The 26240-nt window shown below is 50.2% G+C and overlaps 1 protein-coding gene across 1 annotated transcript in view; it reads right to left on the bottom strand.

Annotated features, from left to right (window-relative positions):
- The window catches only part of LOC130126697 (transcription regulator protein BACH2-like), a 20954-nt gene extending 10116 nt beyond the window's left edge, over positions 1 to 10838 (bottom strand). The window contains exons 1-4 of the mRNA XM_056296312.1: positions 10572 to 10838; positions 4234 to 5234; positions 3621 to 3686; positions 2246 to 2624 (exon numbers count right to left, since the gene is read on the bottom strand). Of these exons, the coding sequence (XP_056152287.1) occupies positions 2246 to 2624; positions 3621 to 3686; positions 4234 to 5234; positions 10572 to 10838 (1713 nt within the window). The remainder of the gene's footprint in view (positions 1 to 2245; positions 2625 to 3620; positions 3687 to 4233; positions 5235 to 10571) is intronic.
- Positions 10839 to 26240: the final 15402 nt, after the last annotated feature.

Genomic DNA, 26240 nt, shown 5'->3' with positions numbered 1-26240 from the left:
GAAACGCTGGCTGCTTAACTGGGAGAATGGCTGGTTAATTGGAAGGATGGCTAACTGGGAGACTGGCTGGCTAACTGGGAGACTGGCTGGCTAACTGGGAGACTGGCTGGTTAACTGGGAGACTGGCTGGTTAACTGGGAGAATGGCTGCCTCACTGAAACACTGGCTGCTTAACTGGGAGAATGGCTGGTTAACTGGGAGAATGGCTGGTTAATTGGAAGGATGGCCAACTGGAAGACTGACTGGCTAACTGGGAGACTGGCTGGTTAACTGGGAGACTGGCTGGTTAACTGGGAGACTACCTGGTTAACTGGGAGAATGGCTGGACAACTGGAAGACTGGCTAACTGGGAGACTGGCTGGTTAACTGGGAGAATGGCTGCCTCACTGAAACACTGGCTGCTTAACTGGGAGAATGGCTGGTTAACTGGGAGAATGGCTGGTTAATTGGAAGGATGGCCAACTGGAAGACTGACTGGCTAACTGGGAGACTGGCTGGTTAACTGGGAGACTGGCTGGTTAACTGGGAGACTACCTGGTTAACTGGGAGACTACCTGGTTAACTGGGAGAATGGCTGGACAACTGGAAGACTGGCTAACTGGGAGACTGGCTGGTTAACTGGGAGAATGGCTGGACAACTGGAAGACTGGCTAACTGGGAGACTGGCTGGTTAACTGGGAGAATGGATGGACAACTGGAAGACTGGCTAACTGGGAGACTGGCTGGTTAACTGGGAGAATGGCTGGTTAACTGGGAGACTGGCTGGTTAACCAGGAGAATGGCTGGACAACTGGAAGACTGGCTAACTGGGAGACAGGCTGGTTAACTGGGAGAACGGCTTGTTAACTGGGAGACTGGCTGGCTAACAGGGAGACAAGCTGGCTAACTGGGAGAATGGCTGGTTAGCTGGGATACTGGCTGGCTAACTGGGAGAATTGCTGTTTAACTGAGAGAATGGCTGCCTAACTGGAAGGCTGGCTAACTGGGAGACTGGCTGGTTAACTGGGAGAATGGCTGCCTAACTGGGAGAATGGCTACCTAACTGGGAGAATGACTGCCTAACTGGAAGGCTGGCTAACTGGGAGTAACTGGGAGAATGGCTGCCAAACTGGGAGACTGGCTGGCTAACTGGGAGACAAGCTGGCTAACTGGGAGAATGGCTGGTTAGCTGGGAGAATGGCTGATTAACTGAAAAAAAACTGGCTGGTTCACTGGGAGAATATCTGCTTAACTGGAAGAATATCTGCTTAACTGGAAGGCTGGTTAACTGGGAGAATGGCTGGTTAACTTGGAGAATGATTGGTTAACTGGGAGAATGGCTGTTTAACTGGGAGAATGACTGCCTAACTGATAGGCTGGCTAACTGGGAGACTGGCTGTTTAACCGGGAGAATGACTGCCTAACTGGAAGGCTGGCTAACTGGGAGACTGGCTGGCTAACTGGAAGAATGGCTGTTTAACTGGGAGAATGGCTGCCTAACTGGAAGGCTGTCTAACTGGGAGACTGGCTGGCTAACTGGGAGAATAGTTGGTTAACTGGGAGAATGGCTTGTTAACTGACAGACTGGCTGGTTAACTGGGAGAATATCTGCTTAACTGGAAGAATGGCTGGTTAACTGGGAGACTGGCTGGTTAACTGGGAGAATGGCTGGTTAACTGGGAGACTGGCTGGCTAACTGAGAGAATGACTGGTTAACTGGGAGACTGGCTGGCTAACTGGGAGAATGGCTGTTTAACTGGGAGAATGGCTGGTTTACTGGGAGAATGGCTGGTTAACTGAGAGAATGGCTGGTTAACTGAGAGAATGACTGGTTAACTGGGAGAATGACTGGTTAACTGGGAGACTGGCTGGCTAACTGGGAGACTGGCTGGCTAACTGGGAGAATGGCTGGTTAACTGGTTGAAACACTATATAGCAAAGAGAAAGAAATAAGTGGGATGACGAGAAAACTGTGAAAGCAGGAATGAAATCATAAAACCATTCATCTGGAGAAAAAAAAAAGAATAATACAAGGCACAATTATGTATACTGCAGAGAATTCTAATAAATTCTCTAATGAACAAAAATTGTGCTTGGATCATAAAACCTTTATATGTTGTACCTGGTCCATGGCTGACTCCATTCTAGCCCCTTCTTAACCCTTGGCTAACTGATATTTTAGTCCTGGGTGATATAAGGCTTTACAGTGACACACTGGCGTCACACGTCACCCCACCATGAAGATTGTGAGAAGCAGCACACTGACCTCGGGGCCTGGGTTTCGGGTGATGCCGCTCTCACTGTCTCCCTCTGAGAAGGAGCCCGAGTCGTCGCTGGAGTTGGCCCCGTTGGCCCCGTATCCCTGCTCAAACTTGATCTTGGTGTGACCCTGAGAGAAGGCAGCCTCTCTGCTGCCGGGGTTGGCCTTGTCCCCGACCCCGGCCAGGCAGCGGGCTAACCCAGACATGGAGCCCGAACAAGGGGACGAGGAAAAGTCAAACTGGGGCAAGCTGGAGGGGGAGCTAGTGCTGCCTCCATCTTCCAGATAGGAGAAGGAGGAGCAGGAGCTGGAAGTGCGGGTTCGGGGCTCGGCTGGAGGAGGAGGGGAGCGTGCCGACATCTTGGTGGGGAGAGGACAGCTGGTGGTGGAGCACGATTGGCCGGAAGGAAGGGCGTCGGCATGGGTTACTGTTGATATAAAAGAAGAGAAGGTGAACGGTAGAGCTGGATGACATATCAAATTAGTATCGATATCGCTACATGAGCTGAGATATTGTCAGATTCTGTTTATCGTGATATCGTCCCAGAGCTTCAAGCTGCTGTAGGTGGATTGCCACAGGCCAAAATTCACCGATGAGGTTCCAGTTTGTGACAGTTTGGAACTCAGTGTGATAAGAGCTGAGCTGTAGGAGAGCTTCACGTTTAACATGTTAGGCCAAAACGAGTAGAGCCCTGAAACCTGCACACAGCACAAACATGAGCCTTTAAATCAACATCCTTACATCAGTCTGTAGGCTGGAAGCCATGCCGGAGCCTACAGGTGACCTCACTCTTTCCTGTCTTGTCCACCTGGGTTTTAACTTCTAATTCTCATCCTCTCTGATTCTGTAGAGATGGATGGGTTTGTGAAATATTTTATTTCCCCATTGGTTTAATATATGTATGTTGTATTTTGAATGTTTTTTTTTCTATAAAATAAAAGGGAGAAAAATAAAAATCAACATCCCTCACATATGCAGATGAACTTGAAAACTGTCCTTTCCCGAGTCCCGAATTCAAAAATCGATCAAAAAACAAAAAACAAAACAAAAAAATCACAATACTGCTATGCCCTCCCACCTTCTACTTTAAATAATAAACATTCACATTCTTCCATTGAGGAGAATATTTGAGCTAGACACTTGAGAGAGAGAGAGAGAGAGAGAGAGAGAGAGAGAGAGAGAGAGAGAGAGAGAGAGAGAGAGAGAGAGAGAGAGAGAGAGAGAATACAGTTATTGAGAGAAACAGACCAAAGTTACATATTTTTGTATTTTTCAGTAGACTAAGCTATTTCCAAGGGTAAAACAAACTGCGGGCGGTGGTTTGATACCTGGACCCACCCCAACATTTTCCCCAGATTCTGGCACTTTTTAAATCTCAGATGGGGGCGTGGTCTATCTAAACTGGGCTGTTTTGTTGACCATTCAATCCATCCATTACCCGAGCCGCTTATCCTGCTCTCAGGGTCACGGGATGCTGGAGCCTATCCCAGCAGTCACTGGGCGGCAGGTGGAGAGACACCCTGGACAGGCCGCCAGGCCATCACAGGGCCCACACACACACATTCACACCTAGGGACAATTTAGTACGGTCGATTCACCTGACCTCCATGTCTTTGGACTGTGGGAGGAAACCGGAACCCCCGGAGGAAACCCACGCAGACACGGCTCGAACCCAGGACCTTCTTGCTGTGAGGCGACCGCGCAAACCCCTGTGCCACCGTGCCGCCCTGTTTTGTTTTGTTGACCTTTAACTATGAAAATGTCTTTGCACGACATGTTTCACCAACATCAACTGACATTCTTGGTAAACTCGTTTGAGCTAACACAGCTTATGTCAAGTGAAAATGAAAAATGATGACAGAGTGGCAGGATATGTCAGTAATTCGTAGGGAAAATTACCCCCCCCCCAAAAAAAAAAGACAGAAACAGCCTACAAGAAGGCAGTTTTCAAGTGAATAGTATTGGAAATAAAATGGGAATCAAGTCTGAATACCAGGGAATCGGTACTACTGGTTGCTTACCAGCTGCCGATGAGAAGATCACACTGCGTCTGTCTAGCTCCCCCTCCTGTTTAGAAGTGCCATCGCAGTTTAAGGCTTTGGACGCCGGCTCTTCCACGGGCCCGCCCAAGCCGCTCATCAACGCACCCGTTCTGCTGGTCTTGAGGTCCTCTTGGCATTGGCCCTGAGATTCCCCCCGGTCCCTCGCTCTCTCCCTGACCAGTTCCCTGTAGTGGTTGAGGGACAGTCTGTTGGTGAGCAGCTGTTGGATGGTGGTGCTGGGCACTCCGCTGAGGTCCAGACCTCCCCGCTGGAGGTAGGAGCGCAGGCAGGAGGAGGGCGAGCCCCGGCTGGGGGAGTGCTCAGCCGCTATGGGGCCGCCTTCCACCTCCAGCTCCATCTCCAGCACCTCTTCTGCACATAGCTCTGGCGCGCAAGCATCCCTGCCAATGAGCACCTCTTCCTCCTCCTCCTCAAAGCCAAAGGGCTCCTCTTTGATCCTGGAGGGGGTGAGAAGAGACTGTGGAGGAGCGTTGCCGACAGGGATCTGTGGGCTATGAGGACTGACTGAGGTATGATTGGCTGAAATAACGTCATCATTGCCATGGTGGTTTTCCCCGTTGTGTGTCGTGGTGCCAGCCTGATATTGGTACTTCCTGTATTTGGGACACCGAGGGAGGTCAGTGGAAGGTGGCACAGTGGCGGCTACATGATCGGCACACCTCTTAGATTCTATGGGGACATCTAGCGATATCGCCATGGGCGTCTCGGGCAAGACAGCGTCCTCGAGCGCGATGTCATCATCGTCCGCCAGCTTGCCGTGCTGGCTGTCATTCTGTAGCTGGGCCTGCAGGAAGCGGAAGCAGGAATCCTCCAGGTTGTGGACACCCAGGAACTCGGCGCACAGGATAACCTCGCGGATGTTGTCGCGGCTCAAAACCAGCTTGGCCGTGTAGGCGAACTGAAGCAGAGGAGCAAAACCCTTTGCCGTCACCTGTGGAGGAGAGCGAGTAAACAACACGTCAATATTGTGCGACGATCACTGAAGATGCGTTTATGGCGCAAAAGCGAATTAAGCCACGTTAACTGAAATGTGCCAATTCAGATGTTGAAACTGTCCGTCTACATTCGTAAAACCAGATGGGAAAGATAACTGTCCTACTGATAAAGTAGTTAGATGGTATAACCCTGAATGACCCTGAATCGGAAAAAGCAGGAACAGAAGTACGGATGGATAGGGGCATCCGGGTAGCGTAGCAGTGTATTCTGTTGCCTTCCAACACGGGGATCGCCTGTTCGAGTCCCCGGGTTACCTCCGGCTTGGTCGGGCGTCCCTACACACACCATCGTCGGAGACTGTCCTCCATCGAAAAACGACCCCATAGGTCGTTTGTACAAGCAGCTTATTACGACCATTAGTTACGTTTTAAAGTTAAGCGACCTCTAGCGGCCGTGCTGCCACTAGCAATCTTAGTTACTACGCTAGGCGGCGAAACAACACAAAAACGTACTGACTATATATTCTATTGTTATCAAGTTTTTTTCATCACTATTTACTGACTACTTACCTTTATTAGCCTGTCTATGAGGTGTTGTAAAAGGATGTCAACAAGTAGATAAAAAACCACAATGCAAAGAGGCGAAAAGTATCTGTGGCATATCTTCTGCCGCCAGTAGGGGCGCTAATTTAGGAAACGCTCCTGTGGGTCGTATTAAAGGGTATACGGACTTGTGGGTGGGAGGCCGGATGTGGGTATGTGCCCTGGTCGCTGCACTAGCGCCTCCTCTGGTCGGTTGGGGCACCTGATCGGGGGCGGGGGGGGGGAATAGCGTGATCCTCCCATGCGCTACGTCCCCCTGGTGAAACTCCTCACTGTCAGGTGAAAAGAAGCAGCTGGTGACTCCACATGTATGGGAGGAGACATGCGGTAGTCTGCAGCCCTCCCCAGATCAGCAGAGGGGGTGGAGCAGCGACCGGGACGGCTCTGAAGAGCAGGGTAATTGGACGGGTACAACTGGGGAGTAAAGAAGTATGGATGGATGGATGGATGGGGGTTTTTTGAGAGGGCAAACTGGGTACGCCGTCCTAGGTAGGATGTTAAACTGCAGCCGTCGGGTCGATGGCGACTAAACCAGCACCCCCACTTCAACCCTTGGGTTGTCGTGAGGAGGGTGTGTGGACACCCAGCAGGACTAAAATCAAAACTTGTCAAAGGGCGGATGAGTTCCTCTGTGGACCGACGGCCATCCATACCTGGAGAGGAGATGGGGACCACCAGGTACTCCCCCTACTGACACACCATGATGACTCAACCGAGACCTGTTGAGGCATAAGCTGTGCTCCTACGACCTCCATAGCTTACGGAACTGATGATGATGATGATGATGATGATAATGAAACTGGGTCAGTGTAAGACTTTAAAAACGTACTTCATTACCAAAGAGGAGAGAATAGTTTCTCGGTCAGAGTCCACGTCCGTATGACTCCCTACAACCGGCTTTGCCTCCGTTTGACGTCCCTGAACTGAAGACATTTTTAAATCTCTTTGGCTTCACGAGCCTCGCGTGTATTTTGAGACCGGAGAGGTTTTTCAAAAGTGAAAAATATTTCTGACACCGAGGCTTTTTATTTTTTTCACCCCAGTCAAACTATCAAAGGAAATATTTGAATGTTAATCAAACTTTTATGGCCCAATAAATTCTGGATGAGGGCTTTTAAAAAGAGGCGATGAGCTGAATTTCCTCCCTTGTAATAACAAAAGCCCTTCTCGCAGTTCAGTCGTTTCGCCGCTCACATTCTCCTCCCGTTTTCCCTCCGAGATCTCTTCTCGCCTTGATTCTCTCCTTCAACCTCCATCTACCGTGCTCCCTTTCAAAAACGCCTCCTCTCTTTCTTCTTGACGTGTGAGTTTGTGCATGCCTGGCTGAAGGGATAAGGGATGAAGGGATGCTAGACTGCTGAGTGTTGTGAGTGGGTTATGCGTCAGTATCTGTACATGTGGTCCTTGTAGATGAAAATGTGTGTGTGTGTGTGTGTGTGTGTGTGTGTGTGTAGGTCTATTTTCAGCTATCGTCAGCAGCTGCCTCCTGAGCAGAAGCATGTCTTGAGAAAAGCCAGACGAAGCTCCTCTATCGCTTACCGTTACTACCAACTCTCCTAATGAGAACCAGCAGGTGGAGGGAGGGAGGGGGAGAGAGAGAGCGAGAGAGAGAGTGAGTGAGTGAGTGAGTGAGTGAGTGAGTGAGTGAGTGAGTGAGTGAGTGAGAGTGCTAGAGAAAGAGAGAGAGAGAGAGAGAGAGAGAGAGAGAGAGAGAGAGAGAGAGAGAGAGAGAGAGAGAGAGAGAGAGAGAGAGAGAGAGCCAGGAAGAGAAAACCAGACAGTGAAACAAAGAGAGAGAGCGTGAGTGAGAGAGAGAGATGGAAAGAGAGAGAGAGAGATGGGGAGAGAGAGCGAGAGTGAGAGCGAGGGGGAAAGACAGAGAGAGAGCGAGAGCGAGAGAGAGGGAGAGAGAGAGCGAGAGAGAGAGAGAGAGAGAGGGGGAGAGAGAGCGAGAGCGAGAGAGAGAGATGGAAAGAGAGAGAGAGCGAGAGAGAGAGGGAGAGAGAGAGCGAGAGTGAGAGCGAGGGGGAAAGAGAGAGAGATGGGAGGACAGTAAGAATGGTTTGCTATTGAAAACCATCCCCAAACCACGTTGAACCTTCAGCCTAACCCTTCTGAGGGGTAAATAATAATCCACTGTGATGAACATGTGAACCTCAGCAGGGTGAACTCAGCACTGACGCGACCCGGTTCAGCACTGACGCGACCCGGTTCAGCACTGACGCGACCCGGTTCAGCTCCGACGCGACCCGGTTCAGCTCCGACGCGACCCGGTTCAGCTCCTCTGTCCGTTTTGCCAGTATTGCCGGAGCAATAGTACTTCTCAACCAAGTACTGCCTGGCAATACTACTTCTTCACAGGCCATATGGCGTTTATTTCAGTGAGAAGACTTGAGTAACCGGTACTGAAAACTCATCTCATGTAGCGAAGAGTCCGACTGCATCTGCTGCGATATACGAAACCGTTCCACCGTATCAGTGAGTTCGATACCACACGCTGCGCCATTTAGGTCCCTGTGCAGGACGCGCGCAACGAGTTGCAGTAGGCAGATGGAACGTTCCTCTCCGCCGCCGCCACGCCGCCACGACCACAGACGGCGGGAAACAGGAAACAGGAAGAGACGTGTCGACTGATGGGGTCAAACACCAGCTAGCTAGTGTTCGGATCACAGGTGAGACGTGTACATAACAAAACAAGCATAACTGGCGTCACCGTACAACAGCTGCTCGTATATCTGGCATGGTGGATACAGGTAAAGAGGCACAACTGGTAAAGTGGGACACTTAAATTTCATCATCTTTATCGTCCATTTCTAAAAATCAACTCCACATTTGTTGTGTGTCGGTAGCTCTGAAATTTAAGCCATTTGAATCATCATTTAAAATGACGCAGCATTTAAATGAGCCGGAATCGGGAATATTTGTCATTTCATCCCAAGCACCTGCGTACATGGAGCCAAACGAAACATCGTTTCCCCCGGCCCACAGCAGTGCGACCCAAACACAAAAACACATCCAAACTACAAGAACACACATATCCAACATATCCACACAAAAACAAATCACTGTCCAAGAGTGCGAACGCCAGGCTGACTGTTGGAACTGCCGGTCTGCGTGGGCTAGCAGTTAGCTTAGCCTGCCCCGCCTCCGCGTCCTGTCAGACCGCCCTCGGTGTCACCTCCTCGGGCTAGGCTCCAGGCAGGGCCGTGATCCCTGGGCCCACCGGACGCGGCAGACCAGGCTCCCCCAGCCGATCCAGCGCCAGCTCTCCCAGCCATCTAACGAAGTCAAACTCAGACGCAGACGTGGACAAAGACCCTGCATGGGTGAGGCCGCCAAGAAGTTCATGCCGCCATCTTCCCACACCAGTACTGGGTAAGGCCGCTGCAAACATGAATTCGTGCCGCCACCTTCCCACATCGGAAGCGGAATGATCAGAGATGATCAGAAAGGGTCCCACTTCACCTGTATTCATCCTTTTACGTTATATTATAATTGTGATAATTGTTTTAATTGGGGTTCGTGCTTCTTGACCACCCTGCAGGGTGAAAAATAATGTGTGGGAAACTGTTCCGTTGCAGCGATCCATCCATCCATCCTTTATCTGAACCGCTTATCCTGCTGTCAGGGTCGCAGGGATGCTGGAGCCTATCCCAGCAGTCACTGGGCGGCAGGCAGGGAGACACCCTGGACAGGCCGCCAGGCCATCACACACACACACACACACACACACACACATTCACACCTAGGGACAATTTTTTTTTCAGAATGGCCGATTCACCTGACCTACATGTCTTTGGACTGTGGGAGGAAACCGGAGCCCCTGGAGGAAACCCACGCAGACACGGGGAGAACATGCAAACTCCACACAGAGGACGACCCGGGACAAGGCTGGACTACCCCGGGGCTCGAACCCAGGTCCTTCTTGCTGTGAGGCGACCGCGCTAACCACTGCGCCACCGTGCCGCCCCATTGCAGCAACATAATCCATAATGACACCGTTAAAATGGTTCACATTTAAACATACAATAACCACACAGCACAAAAAACAGGTAGCTAAGCGAGTCCTGAATCTGACGCGTACACCATCTTGTGTGACTGGTGATGGCACCCGTCAACAAAAGGGCAGCCGAGGGAGAGAGGAACGCAGAGAGAAAAGAGAAAATGGGCGACAAAGACCAGGACGAGTTGAATAAAGAGAAATAAGGCTGTGAGGTGTGTGTGTGTGTGTGTGGAGAGAGGGGGGGGTGATTAGAAAATAAAGCCACACTTTCCAGTCTTTAGGTGGAGTCTGACTTGTAAAGCGATGAGGCGGTGCTGGTGATTACTGTAAAAAGGTAGACTCAGAGAGACACATTAATCTATATGACATATGTGGGACATTAATATGCTCATGCCAGCTTTCGGCATCAGCAGCTGCTCGGCCGGTCTCGTCCCGGTGAGCCGGCTGGCTGTTTCGCCGGAAACCCAAGAGCGGACAGCGAGGCGAATGGGAACGCACGCCGTGTCTTTCGGGACGACAAGGTGTGAAATATTTCTACAACAGCCGTTTTCGCTCCGCGATTGCCCTGCCTTGACCCTCCTTCTGTCTCTGAATCACACACACACACACACACACACACACACACACACACACACACACACACAAGTGAAACTGGTGACAGGAGTGTTCAGTATATGTGTTTGTTTACATGTGTGTGTGTGTGTGTGTGTGAAGTTTGCCCCTTCACCTTGTCTGGCAGGCTGATGACGAGCTCCGTCTCGCTGCGCGGCCCCGTGTGGCCCAGCAGCGCCTGCAGGAAGTAGGTGCTGCTGGCGGCCAGGACGGCCCGGTGGGCCCGGATCTCCCGCCCCTCCACCAGCACCGTCACATCACACAGGATCCCCCGCCTCCGCTGCTCCTCCAGGCTCAGCAGCACGTTGGCACAGTGCACCTTGGACTCGTACACGTACACGGGCGCCGCCGCCTCGCCAGGCCACTCCTCGCCGGCTGACATCCCTCCCTCTTCCTCCCTGCACGGGGCAAAGGAAGACGCCTTGTGAGCTGGGTCGGGTTTAAAAGTTGGTTTCTCTCAGGCGGTTGCCCAGATTCGTATTTATTCGTGTTAAAGTGTTTGCTCGGTGTTGCGTTAGGTTTCTTTGCGGTGTAAATCGGAATGCATTAATTATGCATAATGCAGACCAGCCATGCAGGGGTAAATAAAAGGGAGGGTGAAACTCTCAACTTCAGACAGTGATCATCATTAGGCAGCCAACCGCAAATATGGTCAGTATTCTCAGAAAAGCACTCATCTGTGTATATTCCCGTTGAAATATATTATTTTCTACCATTTACATCGGCTTGATAGTGAACATGGATGAATTGATGGGTGAAGTCAGCCCTAGAAAGATACGAAACCAACTATAGTCAGACAATAAAAGAGGTGAACTGCATTCGGGTGCATTTTGCCTCCACTACACCACTGGGAGAAAACACATTACTGCATATTGTCTACTGTTCTTTTTTCTTTTACTTCTACTTTCTGCACGAGGATGCGTTCTTCACTCCCTTTACTGCCTTGACCACCTGATGACGTTCTCACATGGGACACTTCAGGTTCTCACATACTCTTCCTTAAGTATCCAGAGAAATGCTCTCTTGCTTTACTTTTATCAGTCTACCACCAATTTCGTTTCCTAGCATGAGCAACAACAACAAAAAAACTTGGCAAACAACCAAACTCGCACTGATGTGAAAAGATACAGTCCTGAAGATCTGCGTGCAAACACGCCATTTTTGATTCTTTTTAATTGCCGGCATGCTTACGACAAATCCACAAGCATCAAAATCATGAACGCTTTCTGAGTCGTTGATTTTAACGGCTACTGTAAGATAGGACTCTCCTGGTTAAAGTGATACTATGCATCGTGTTTTAAATCTTCATCATAGCAGCCAAATGAAGAAGAAGAAGAAGGCAGGTAGTGGAAGAAGAGGATGAAGACAGATAGTGGAAGAAGAAGAAGACGAGTAGTGGAAGAAGAGGAAGAAGACAGATAGTGGAAGAAGAAGAAGACAAGTAGTGGAAGAAGAAGAAAGGTAGTGGAAGAAGAAGAAAGGTAGTGGAAGAAGAAGAAGAAGAAGAAGAAGAAGAAGAAGAAGAAGAAGAAGAAGAAGAAGAAGAAGAAGAAGAAGACAAGTAGTGGAAGAAGAAGAAAGGTAGTGGAAGAAGAGGACGAAGACAGATAGTGGAAGAAGAAGAAGAAGAAGAAGACACGTAGTGGAAGAAGAAGAAAGGTAGTGGAAGAAGAAGAAGAAGACAAGTAGTGGAAGAAGAAGAAAGGTAGTGGAAGAAGAGGACGAAGACAGATAGTGGAAGAAGAAGAAGAAGAAGAAGACAAGTAGTGGAAGAAGAGGAAGAAGACAGATAGTGGAAGAAGAAGAAGAAGAAGAAGACAAGTAGTGGAAGAAGAAGAAAGGTAGTGGAAGAAGAAGCAGGCGGGTAGTGGAAGAAGAAGAAGGAGGGCAGTGGAAGAAGAAGCAGGCGGGTAGTGGAAGATGAGGAAGAAGGCAAGTACTGGAAGAAGAAGAAGGCAGGTAGTGGAAGAAGAGGATGAAGACAGATAGTGGAAGAAGAAGAAGAAGAAGAAGAAGAAGAAGAAGAAGAAGAAGAAGAAGAAGACAAGTAGTGGAAGAAGAAGAAAGGTAGTGGAAGAAGAAGAAGAAGAAGAAGAAGAAGAAGAAGAAGAAGAAGAAGAAGACAAGTAGTGGAAGAAGAAGAAAGGTAGTGGAAGAAGAGGACGAAGACAGATAGTGGAAGAAGAAGAAGAAGAAGAAGAAGAAGACAAGTAGTGGAAGAAGAAGAAAGGTAGTGGAAGAAGAAGAAGAAGAAGACAAGTAGTGGAAGAAGAAGAAAGGTAGTGGAAGAAGAGGACGAAGACAGATAGTGGAAGAAGAAGAAGAAGAAGAAAGGTAGTGGAAGAAGAGGAAGAAGACAGATAGTGGAAGAAGAAGAAGAAGAAGACAAGTAGTTGAAGAAGAAGAAAGGTAGTGGAAGAAGAAGCAGGCGGGTAGTGGAAGAAGAAGAAGGAGGGCAGTGGAAGAAGAAGAAGGAGGGCAGTGGAAGAAGAAGCAGGCGGGTAGTGGAAGATGAGGAAGAAGGCAAGTACTGGAAGAAGAAGAAGGAAGGTAGTGGAAGAAGAGGAAGAAGAAGGCAGGTAGTGGAGGAAGAAGAAAAAGAAGAAAGGAGGTAGTTGAAGAAGAAGAAGGCAGGTAGTAGTAGTAGAAGAAGAAGAAGGCAGGTATGGAGAAGGCAGGTAATAGTAGAAGAAGACGAAGAAGGCAGGTATGAAGAAGGAGGAGGAGGAGGAGGAGGAGCTGTGTGTAACAAGCAGATATGCCAGAACAAGCCGATAGAAACGCTTTACGAGGTGGTCTTCTAACAAAAAGTAATGACCTGAATCCCCTCCACTGAGGTTGGCGGGTTATCCCATTTATTACAGGTTTTACCTTACTAAAAGAGTCATCAATCTGACAGAAAATAATCCTATAAATTACTTTGACTGGGTGTCTTCCTGTGAATTTCGTTTCCTGACATTTGGCTTACAAAGACTTCACAGACGGCACTAGTCTGGAAGGGAACAGGAGCGGTGAGGAGGCCTCGGAGCTCGGCAAAGGGTTCGTTGCTCAGAAATAACCGACCGCAGAACGCGTTGACGGACTGGGAACCGAATCAGGGTCACGTATTCACATCGCCGTGTGATAGTAACAACAGACAGCACAACACCAGCGGTAAAACTCGGGTTCAGCTGTGTTTTGTCACGCTCGGCGGTGGGGACGGCGCTGAAAACAGCAGGGGGACCTCTGGTGCACTTTGAATGGATCTCGGTAAGACTCCGGGAGTTGACAACAAACAGACAACACCCTCCCATGATATTCAGGAATGTAGCTTTAAACGTGCGCGCAAGGATTTACTACCTTGCTCAAAGGTATTCCGGCAGGGACGTGGAAATTGATGGGCTGCTATAACGAAGACTGATTCTACAACTGGTCCCGAGCCATGTTCTAAGTACTACAATGTACTCCACAGGGTTATTCTACATATCTGTGAATATGTGCTGGGAGAATAAATCTAGAGGGAGGTTAATGGCCTCCTCCGCTGACTCGAGGCGGCTCCATCCACAGGCTTTTTATTTTGTTTCATTTCAATGCTGAAGCACTTAAAGCCTCGACACAGACAGCTGAGCATGCAGTCTGTCTGTCTGATCAGCCCTGGGCTGTGTGTGTGTGTGTGTGTGTGTGTGTGTGTGTGTGTGTGTGTGTGCGCAGGAGTACAGGGGGATGGATTTCTGCTGATTCATAGCTTTTGAATAGGCCGGGCCCAGTGTTAGGGGCTTGCTGCAGCAGTAAGCTGGCTTTTATCCCTCTGCCCGATGGGCCAATCATCTCAGCACAAGCCCTCTAAATCATCTCCTGCTTTCCCTCAGGACCACTTAGAACTGCAACTCAAGCCTTAATGTTTCTTTACCATGTGGGCAGAATCATTCACCGTTTCAATCTACCCGCTGTGTGACTCTCTCGCCACTATTTTTTCCGACCTCTCCTGCTACTTTGGCATCACTGCTTTCATATCACAACAGCAGGAAACAAAAGATACTACTACTACTACTACTACTACTTTCGGCTGCTCCCGTTAGGGGGCGCCACAGCGGATCATCCGTCTCCATCTCTTCCTGTCCTCTGCATCTTCCTCTGTCACACCAGCCACCTGCATGTCCTCCCTCACCACATCCATAAACCTCCTCTTTGGCCTTCCTCTTCTCCTCTTCCCTGGCAGCTCCATATTCAGCATCCTTCTCCCAGTATACCCTGCATCTCTCCTCCACACATGTCCAAACCATCTCCATCTCGCCTCTCTTGCTTTGTCTCCACACCGTCCAACCTGAGCGGTCCCTCTAATATCCATCCATCCATTATCCGAACCGCTTACCCTGCTCTCAGGGTCACGGGATGCTGGAGTCTATCCCAGCAGTCATTGGGCGGCAGGCGGGGAGACACCCTGGACAGGGTATCTCTCCACACATTCATACCTAGGGACAATTTAGTACGGCCGATTCACCTGACCTACATGTGTTTGGACTGTGGGAGGAAACCGGAGCACCCGGAGGAAACCCACACAGACACGGGGAGAACATGCAAACCCCACACAGAGGACGAACCGGGATGACCCCCAAGGTTAGACTACCCTGGGGCTCGAACCCAGGACATTCTTGCTGTGAGGCGACTGCGCTAACCACTGCGCCACCGTGCCGCCCTCCCTCTGATATACTCGTTCCTAATCCTGCCCTTCTTCGTCACTCCCAGTGAAAATCTTAGCATCTTCAACTCTGCCACCTGTAGAACACTCTGTAGGGAAACCAAAGAAACTGTGCCAATATTCCTGTTCAGAGTCAATTTCAGTTGAGTCAGTGACTCGGCTACCCACTGCCTTCTTTGGAGTGATATAACAAAGAAGAGTTGACCATCCATTCACGGAACGGTGAGAAAGACGAGGCATAAGCTTCAGTGGAAATTGGGTCAGATCTAAACTTGACTATCTTTCCAAGTCACACTTATTTTCATTCAAATTACCAATCTCATCACGACAGCGGGGGCCAATCAGAATGGTGGAGCACAGCGACGTTTGAATTGAATTTTACTCCGGTTCACCAACGGGAGCGACTTCCATGCCTGACGGCGATGGAACCGAACAAATGAAGGTTTAATAACTCCACAAACCAAGGCACGCATGAAAACGCCGTACAGTTAGCTTGGCTGTGGCTAGTAGGGACTCCCTATTTGTACGCCATTTCACCTGGATGACGCCCACCAACCATCCAACTTTATCGTTTCTAACGTACAGCGAAGAAGTGCAGCAGACGGAGCTGTCTTGGAGCTTGTCAACAGCACAGGCTGTCGAAATTCTAGATTTAACCATTAATTTCACCCCGGGTGAACATTTTACCCCGCCGGCTGGAATGCAGAGACCGTGAGGATCACGATGACGCCTTGGAAAATGCTAAAGCTGATTGAAAACAGGTAAAAAAAAATTTAAAAAATCACTTTTTGATTTATTCGTCATAGCTACCTATGGTGAGCTCATACGACCGCCATCTCAGAATAACAGAAGGTTACGAATAGATGGGGTCACTTGTGGGGGCTGCTAGGCCGTGGCAAACGTGTCTGGCAACCGAAACCTCCTACTTGGCGAGCTAACAAGCTTCGCCGCTCTGTGCCGAAACCACACCATTATCTTCAAGAAAACGCTTAATATCCATTTTGACTCTAACAGCAATGCTACTCCCTCCAGTCCCCCCCCCCATTTTTGAGTTAACCAGCCTTTCATATCCTGAAGCAATAATACATCTCCTCGTTCTGCTTCTTCTAACCAAGCGCGAGCGTAGGGTGAATTTTTTAGAAAGGGATCTGGGTGGTGGCGGTGGTGGGGATTTTGTAAACAAGTCATTGCCATCCATTTCATCATCCCATTTTCCTTCCGCGGGCATGCGGGGGTGACACGTTTTCACCGGCACACCAGGCTGACAGGCAGCTTTCTGACATCCATAATCTCCTAACTGTAAAATCACTACTGACAAGAAGAGAAGATGAGAGGAAAAAAGGAGAAGAGAAGACAGGAGAAGAGAAGGTTATCAGAATCTACCGAGTGGACCCAAGTGCAGACACAGACTGAAGGTAAATGAATGAGGTGGGTTTTATGGAAAAAGAGGAAGTGTGGGGTGGGGGTTTGAAGCGCTGTCAAGCAAGCAGGGGGGCAGGCAGGCAAACAGATGAGAGATGATCCTGGGCACAGGAAAGGAGACAGTGATTAACAAAACAGGATAAGGCAAGGTAAACAGGTTATCACAGCATGAGGAATAATCTAAAAATTATCAGAGGGGCCCAGCAACGCTCTTCTGGACCGTACCCCTCCCAATCGACCAGGTATTGGTAACCCCAGCTTTGGTGACACACGTCCGGCAGCCGCCGGACGGTAAAGGCCGGAAGGTTGTTGATAATGCAGGGGGAGCAGTGGGACAGTAGCAGGGGGTGAAAGAGGGCTGGTGGAGACAGGTTTAAGTTCGGAAACGTGAAGGTGGGATGGATTCTCATGGACTGGAGCAACTTGAGTTTGACAACGGAGGAACTGATAAGGCTATCGATTTAATATGGGCAATTATAACGGAGGACAAGTTTTCTAGATTCTGTCCTCAAAGGGATGTAGCTGGGTGCAGGGATCCAGTGACAATTGGCAAAGCACCGGTTGCGGTCCACTGAACAGAGCAGGGCGAAGCGGATGTCTCTCCAAACCTTACAGCAGCCCTGGAGCTGTATCTGAACAGAGGAGATAGCGATTTCCTCCTCCAGGGCATGGAACAGGGGTGGTAAGTAACCTAAGGATTCAAACGGGGACACCCCGGCAGCAGCGCAGGACAGAGTGGTGGGTGCATACTCATTCCAGGGCAGGTAGGTGCTCCAGGAAGGGGGATTCCAGGCGGTAACACATGGCGCACTGCCTCCAGGACCTGAATGACCCGCCCCATCTGCCTGTTGGTCTGGGGATGGTACCTGAAGATCAAACTCATTGAGGCTCCGAGGGCCTAACAAATTCCTTGCAGACTTGAGGGAATTGGGGGCCTCTGTCTGAAACGATGTCTGAAGGGATGCCACGAGGACGGAACACACGGCGTACCAGGAGGTCCCCGGTCTCCAAAGCTGTAGGAAGTCTGGGCATAGCCATGAAATAAACAGCCTTAGAGAACCTGTCAACGATGGTAAGGATCGCTGAGTTACCTTGGAAAGATGGCAGTCCGGCAACGCAGTCTACAGCGATCTGAGACCATGGTCGACATGAGGTGGTTCATTTCACGGTGGTTACCAGAGAGCAGAAGGTGCACAGGTTTGGTGCGATGGGTTACACAGGCAAGGAGTCTCCCATTAAATGCACTGGTTTCCAGGGGAACAGGAAGCAGTTCAACCGCAATTTGGGAATGGGATACCAAGTTAGACTCAATAAAGTTTTCATTGGCCCCAGAGTCTACTAAAGCAAGCACTGGGAGAGATTGGCAATTAGGAAAAAGTGTTGTACCTAACTGCAACCATGACCAGGGAGAAGAGGAAAAGGTAGGGTGGCTCACCAGGACCCCAGCTGTTACTGATGAGCCTCCTCTTTTGGCTGAAGGGGGCAGAAAGCTAGAAAATAGCCGGCCTGGCCACAGTAGATGCAAACTCCAGCTTTTACCCTCTGAAGACATTCAGCTGAAGAAAGACGGGGCCAACCCCACTGCATGGGATCCTTTTCTGAGGAGACTGGAGTTGCGGAGCTGGGTGCTACACGGGGAGCTGGGTCAAGATTAGGGCTCACTCTCGCAAGAATTGATGTGGCTGGGCAAGGATAGAATGAAGATGGTTGACGGCTGGCTCGCTCACAGCGGCACTCCTGCAGATGATCGTCTAATTTTATCGACAGGGAAATTAAGTTGTTAAGGCTAGCAGACTCATCCCTGGCAGCTAACTTATCTTTAACTGAGTTGCTAAGTCCGTTTAGGAAGACTCCTTGGAGCGACCCATAATTCCAACCAGACTCTCTCGCTGAAGTCCTGAACTTGACTGAGTTATCCGCTACGCTATGTACAGTATGAGGACCCCGGCGAAGCAACAAGAGGTGCTTGCTTGCATGTCTGTCCCAGACTGGATGGTCAAAAACTTTCTTCATTTCTGTAACAAAGTTGGTATATGAGGAACTAACAGAGGATGTGCTTTTCTAGACTGCTGACCCCCAAGATCTAGCTTTCCCCGTAAGCAACCCCATGATATAAGCAATCCTGGACCTATCTGTGGCATATGTCTGTGGCTGTTGCTCAAAAACAAGGGAGAACTGGATTAAAAAGGACCAGCACGTCCCCAGATCTCAATCATAAAGTTCTAGTGTGGAATGTGAAGCTGTCTTGGCAGTTAAGCTGGAGTGGCAGGCGATTGACTTGGAGCAGGGGTGCCGGAGGTAGCATGGGGTTGTTGTGAGAGAGCTGAAGTGTGGAGTGGGGGTTTGAAACATCATTAAGTAAGCAGGGGGGCAAGCAGGCAAACAGATGAGAGGCGATCCTGGGCACAGGACAGTGCACCAAGTAGCAAAACAGGATAAGGCAAGGTAAACAGGTTATCACAACATGAGGAAAAATCTCAAAACTATCAGAGACGCCTGAGCCATTTCACTACCAAATGTAGCTTGGACAACGATCTGGCGATGAGTGACTGACGAGCCAGGGTTGATATATTGCTGGAGTTAATGAGCATGATGGAAGACAGATGTAGATGAGCAGGAGGGAAGACAGGGAAGGAGGGCCATGCCTACGCCAGGCAGGAACACAGGGAGACATGGGGTGAAACTGGGTGGCTCGGACCCAGTAGCGTGACAAAGATGAAGAGAAGACGAAGAGCAGAGAGGAGACAAACAGAGTAGAGGAGAGGGTGAAGAGAGGAGAGGAGGAGAGAAGATGAAGAGAGGACAAACAAGGAGACCAGATAAAGAGAAGGTGAGGAGAAGAGTGATGAAGAAAGGAGAAGAGAAGATGAAGGGAGGAGGAAGAGGACTCAACTGCTTAAAAATCCATTAGCAGGACAATACATCAATATAATATCATTACCATGATATGAGACGAGATGTGTTGTGGGATTGTGGTTCTGGTAATATGGTGATATAACTTAAATGGTGACATTCCCCGGTCTTTTTTCCCATGTTTTTAAACTATTTTATCAGAGATGTTTGTCGAAACACAATAAGCAACAACAAAACAAAGCAATGATGTGAAACTACTAAGCTGCTACGGGTGAGAGAACCGATAGCCGTGCAGTCAGGTTTACTCTTAAGTGGGAACGCTACACGTGTTAACTGGTTAAACCACCGGGGACCGCAGCAGGTGTTGCTGCACATTGAGGTCGACATTAGTTTATTAATCATCTGCTAAACCTTGAACCCCATTAGCATAACCTGGAGGCTTAATGACTCCCACGGTGGAAAACTCGACGGTGCCAGAGTCTCGATCACTAAATGTTCCTCTGCGCCACGGGGAAAACCTGCGAGCCGTCGAGACACGGTGACCAAATCCAAATGTAGGAAGTCCACATTTCCGAGTCTGTCAATCGAGACAAAAAGTCAAACGTTTCAATTGTCCACAGTCAGCCTCGCACCATTTTACCGTCACAATTTGAGGTTAAAGGAGAATTTTGTTATTTTTTCACAACCTTTGTCTCCTTTTCTTCACATGTATCGTTTATTCGTTTTATTCCCTGGCTTCATCTCTAGGGATTTAAGGGACAGGATCACTGCTGGACAACGGCGTCACAACGGCGTAAAGCACTGAGCACCCTATCATTTCTCCTGGGAAACTCCTAACAGACATCAAACTTTAAAATGAACACCTGCAAAAACATTCAGGGTTTGGACCTTTGTGGATTCACTTTTCTTAAAAACACCAGCGATAAGTACCGTAACTCCACATGGAAAGGGTAAATAGTATTTCTTATGGGGCCGGGGGCAGAATCAGCTGCTGGTTATTATGGTTCCTCTGACTACAGAGCCAAATTATGTAGTTTGTCACTTCAAGCGAAAAGTGAGAGCCTTTTGGGGAACTCCCCCCCTTTTCCTCCCCAACTGAATCCGGCCAATTACCCCACTCTTCCGAGCCGTCCTGGTCGCTGCTCCAGCCCCTCTATCGACCTGGGGAGGGCTGCAGACTACCACATGCCTCCTCCCATACATGTGGAGTCGCCAGCCGCTTCTTTTCACCTGACAGCGAGGAGTTTCACCAGGGGGGTGTAGCGCGGGGGAGGATCACGCTATTCCCCCCCGAACAGGCGCCCCGGCCGATCAGAGGAGGCGCTAGTTCAGCGACCAGGACACATACCCACATCCGGCTTCCCACCCACAGACACGGCCAATTATGTCTGTAGGGACGCCCGACCAAGCTGGAGGTAACACGGGGATTCGAACCGGCGATCCTCGTGTTGGCAGGCAACGAAATAGCCCACCGCGCTACCCGAATGCCCCAACGAATCGTATTGTTACAATGAAATGTGTTCTCTGCACGTAACTCATCCTACTGCGTAGGAGCAGTGGGCAGCTGCAGTGCCCGGGGACCAACTCCGGGTCTTCTTTCCACTGCCTTGCTCAGGGGCACAGGCAGGAGTATGAACCCTAACAGGCATTCAACCATTAGCGTGTCTTCAAATTCTAACTTGAAGAGCCAAGAAAAGTGTAGTCGGCGACCTGTCGGGGCTGTCGAGGGACACCGTCTCCCAGACATCGGACAGATGTACGCTGGAACCTGACTGGTAACACACAGGACCGACAACACCCTCTTCCCCCCGCAACCCAACACAATTACCCCGAGTAAGAACGGCAGGCGGGGGAAGCCTCGTGTCCGAACGGCGGTGCCGGGGTTTCCCGTGTCGAGGCTCACAAACGGGCGCGCATCGCTTCTCCCTTTCCAGGCAGTTGCTCTGCCCTACATTCAACCCAGCGGCAGCATCAATCAAACAGACACATCTGAGGCGGTGCAACCCCCTGAGACGACCGGAGACTACCAGCCGAAGTGGCCACAGGCACACTCGCTCCCTCGCTCTCTCTCTCTCACACACACACACACACAAACCCACACATATGCATACACACATAATCACACACATACCTACACACACACACACACACACACCGCAGCCTGGCAGCCCGATAAGCAACGTCCAGAAGTAAATTATTCATCACAGGAGCAGCAGACCAGTCTGTGGTCTTCCCTGTGTGCTGCTGTGCACAAATATTAATTAAAAACACTAATAATTCACTACTGCCTACTCTGTGTGTGTGTGTGTGTGTGTGTGTGTGTGTGTGTGTGTGTGCGTGCACCCACACACTCCTGACAACTGTAATGCCCTACTTCTCTCAACCCCTCCTGTCTTCTCCCTTGCCCTGATTATGTCTTATTTTCAATGCATAGTGTCTGTAGGGTATAGAGGGGGGGTGAATGTGTGTGTGTGTGCGTGCACATTTCCATGCAAGTGTGCTTTCATATACGCGTCTCTGGACGTATACATTTGTGCATGTCCATTTGTGTGAGAGAGAGAGAGAGGGGGGGGGGGGGGGGACATCTGAAACAACCGACAGATCCTCTGCACATCAAGCTCCACAAGCCAAGCACTGCCTCGCGTTACCGACTCATCAAGAAAGCCGTTTAGTTTTGAAGAAACTGTCCTACAAACGCCGCAGAAGAGGAAAATAATCCCTAGAAAACAGCCTGGGACCCGACCGCGGCTCCCATCAGCTCTGGTTACCGCAGCGCGGGCCCCCAGGAGGCCCCGCCGTCTGGAAATACGCCGATGACATCAGCCCCTCCCCTTCCAACAACGGGCCTTTGTCGGGGAGCCCGGCTTTGGGGAAGGACGTCTCGCTTCCACCGTGGTCACCGAGATCCTGAAATATGTCTCGTGAGGTCACCGCTAATGGTGTTTGCTCAACCCCGCAACCTCCTCCAACTCCGTCCAACTTATCGGCGCATTGTCGAGCGAAATGAGATTTACTGCAAATGAGAGGCATGTATCCCCCCCCCCCCCCCCCGGGCGCGTGGCCAGCTCTCCAGACGGAGTAATGGCGTGTTGGAGGAGGGTCACCGGAGATGTGTCTGAAGGGCAAGTGGCTCGGCACGGGAGTCGGGAGTCTGCACTGTTGGATTAAGAATTATGATTATCAAGTGGACTACCAGAGATTTGAGGACGGAGCTCGGCCCCACAGGAAGTAATGGACATTACGAAGGAGAGACATATATTAGATTAAATGGTCTGAGCAGGGGAGGGGGATTCGTCCCCCCTTCCTCTCTCCCTCTCTCTCTCTTTGTGTGTGTGTGTGTAAACGGAATAGTGGATCAGGTTACAGTCTATGGATGCAGAATAGCTGACAGAGCTACTTTGGCTCCCATGCCTTCAGACTTCCCATCAATACCCATGGTCACCTTTCATCTTCACTGGACACGCGCACACACACACACACACACACACACACACACACACACACACACACACACACACACACACACACACACACACACACACACACACAATCCTGTACCTTTGAGAGGCTCCTCCATTGAATCTGTTCATTATCCAGCCCTTACTCCTAGTCTTCATCATCACAACTACATGCCCGACCCTTCACCCAATCCTAACCGTAACCCCAAACCCAGGTCCGAACCCTAAAATACATCCTTCAAGAAGTGAAGACCGGCCAAAATGTCCTCACTGTTATGGTGAAAAACTCAAAACTGGGGCGTCCGGGTGGCGTGGCGGTCTATTCTGTTGCCTACCAACATGGGGATCGCTGGTTTGAATCCCCGTGTTACCTCCGGCTCGGTCGGGCGTCCCTACAGACACAATTGGCCGTGTCTGCGGGTGGGAAGCCGGATGTGGGTATGTGTCCTGGTCGCTGCACTAGCGCCTCCTCTGGTCAGTCGGGGCGCCTGTTCAGGGGGGAACTGGGGGGAATAGCGTGATCCTCCCACGTGCTGCGTCCCCCTGGTGAAACTCCTCACTGTCAGGTGAAAAGAAGCGGCTGGTGACTCCACATGTATGGCAGGAGGCATGTGGTAGTCTGCAGCCCTCCCCGGATCAGCAGAGGGGGCGGAGCAGAGACCGGGACAGTAAGGCAGGTGGAGAGGGATGCCATAAAACAGAGTTTCAATCAGAAGCGGGGGGGGGGGGGGTGTGCAGACGCGGTCTACGGCGACCACAGTCCTTGTGGAGGATGCACACATGAGCAGGGGTTTGCACCACCAGGAAACCTCGAAGACTCGGCCGTTAAAAAGTTGAAACCGTGAAGCAGATGTTGCCCCGCATTCCTCAGACACCTCCGCGAGAAGCAGCGGCCCTGGTGAATCCGTGTCGAGCAGCCCCCCCGGTGGGCCTCGACTTGTTGGACACATACCGAGATGTCCAGCATCTGCCCCCCCCCCCCACCGGAGGGCAGTTTAAGGTCGTCTGAAACGTGAGCTTTGCGTGATTTGACAGCCCCCCCCCCTTTATTCTCCCCAATTGTATTTGGCCAATTACCCCACTCTTCCGAGCCGTCTCGGACTACCACAGGAGGCATGTGGTAGTCTGCAGCCCCCCCCCCCCCCTGCTGATCCGGGGAGGGCTGCAGACTACCACATGCCTTCTCCGACACATGTGGAGTCGCCAGCCGCTTCTTTTCACCTGACAGTGAGGAGTTTCACCAGGGGGACATAGCACATGGGAGGATCATGCTATCCCTCCCCCCCCGAACAGACACCCCGACCGACCAGAGGAGGCGCTAGTGCAGCGACCAGGACACACACCCACATCCGGCTTCCCACCTGCAGACACGGCCAATTGTGTCTGTACGGACGCCCGACCAAGCCACAGGCAACATTGGGATTCGAACCGGCGATCCCTGTGTTGGTAGGCAATGGAATAGACCGCTATGCTACCCGGACGCCCTGACTTGGCATCTCTTGGCGGGAGAGAGAAAGAGACGAAAGAGGGATTAATGGAGGGTACCGGAGTGCCTCTGAAACAACCCGGAGAGACCGAACCGATCAACTGAACAGACCCGCCTGTGAATCGAGTCTTTCCCACAGAACTTCCCTGCAGACGCCAGGGGATGACTCACACACACACACACACACACACACACACACACACACACACACACACACACAGTAATGTGCACAGCCAAATCGCCAGGGTGGTTGCACACCGGAACCAGAAATAACCCTCATCAGGTGTGTGTGTGTGTGTGTGTGTGTGTGTGTGTGTGCGCTGCCAACGCGGCTTGCATTCACTCATGGTCCAACATGGACAGGCTGAATGAAAACGGCTGGGCGCTGCGTGTTAGCTAACAACTTAAAAGCCAAAGCATGGAGTCACCTACTACTAAGGCCTAGTGCACATGGGCATGGGTGTTTTTGAAAAACTAGCTTATACTATGCGGTTGAAAACCTAGCTTATGCTACATGTTTGAAAACCTAGCTTATACTATGCGTTTGAAAACCTAGCTTATACTATGCGTTTGAAAACCTAGCTTATGCTATACGTTTGAAAACCTAGCTTATACTACGCGTTTGAAAACCTAGCTTATGCTGTGTTTGAAAACCTAACTTATGCTATGTGTTTGAAAACCTAGCTTATGCTATTTGTTTGAAAAACTAGCTTATACTATGTGTTTGAAAACCTAGCTTATGCTATGCGTTTGAAAACCTAGCTTATGCTATGTGTTTGTAAACCTAGCTTATGCTATGCGTTTGAAAACCTAGCTTATACTACGCGTTTGAAAACCTAGCTTATACTATGCGTTTGAAAACCTAGCTTATGCTGTAGGTTTGAAAACCTAGCTTATGTTATGTGTTTGAAAACCTAGCTTATGCTATATGTTTGAAAGCCTAGCTTATGCTATGCGTTTGAGAACCTAGTTTATGCTATGCATTTGAAAACCTAGCTTATGCTGTGCGTTTTAAAACCTAGCTTATGGTATGTGTTTGAAAACCTAGCTTGTGCTATGCGTTTGAAAACCTAGCTTATGCTGTGTGTTTTGGCCTTACATCCACAGGCAAACTGGATTTTAGCTCACTGAAAACAGTCCTTTTGGAAAGCTCCTTCCATGGTGAAGATTTTCAGAAATTGGACGGTTTGGAGACAAAGCAAGATAGGCAAGATTGCCTCCATATTACATATTGCCTCCATATGAAGCTGCCAGGGAAGAGGAGAAGAGGAAGGCCAAAGAGGAGGTTTATGGATGTGGTGAGGGAGGACATGCAGGTGGCTGGTGTGACAGAGGAAGATGCAGAGGACAGCAAGAGATGGAAATGGATGATCCGCTGTGGCGCCCCCTAACGGGAGCAGCCAAACGTAGTAATAGTAGGGCATCCGGGGAGAGCAGCGGTCTATTCTGTTGCCTACCAACACGGGGATCGCCAGTTCGAATCCTCGTGTAACCTCCGGCTTGGCCAGGCGTCCCTACAGACACAATTGGCCACATCTGCAGGTGGGAAGCCGGATGTGTGTATGTGTACCGGTCACTGCACTAGCGCCTCCTCTGGTCGGTCTGGGCGCCTGTTCGGGGGGAGGGGGAACTGGGGGGAATAGCGTGATCCTCCCACGTGTCAGGTGAAAAGAAGCGGCTGGCGACTCCACATGTATCGGAGGAGGCATGTGGTAGTCTGCAGCCCTCCCCCAATCAGCAGAGGGGGTGGAGGAGCGACTGGGATGACTTGCAAGAGTGGGGTAATCGGCCAAATACAATTGGGAGAAAAAGGGGGGAAAATGCCCCCCAAAAGAAAAGTAGTAATAATAGTAGTAGTAGTAGTAGTAGTAGCAGTGGTGATGCTAG

This window comes from Lampris incognitus, chromosome 16 (genome assembly GCF_029633865.1).
Source record: "Lampris incognitus isolate fLamInc1 chromosome 16, fLamInc1.hap2, whole genome shotgun sequence".
In the NCBI taxonomy this organism is placed as follows: domain Eukaryota; kingdom Metazoa; phylum Chordata; class Actinopteri; order Lampriformes; family Lampridae; genus Lampris; species Lampris incognitus.
This window is presented reverse-complemented; position numbering and strand designations above follow the sequence as displayed.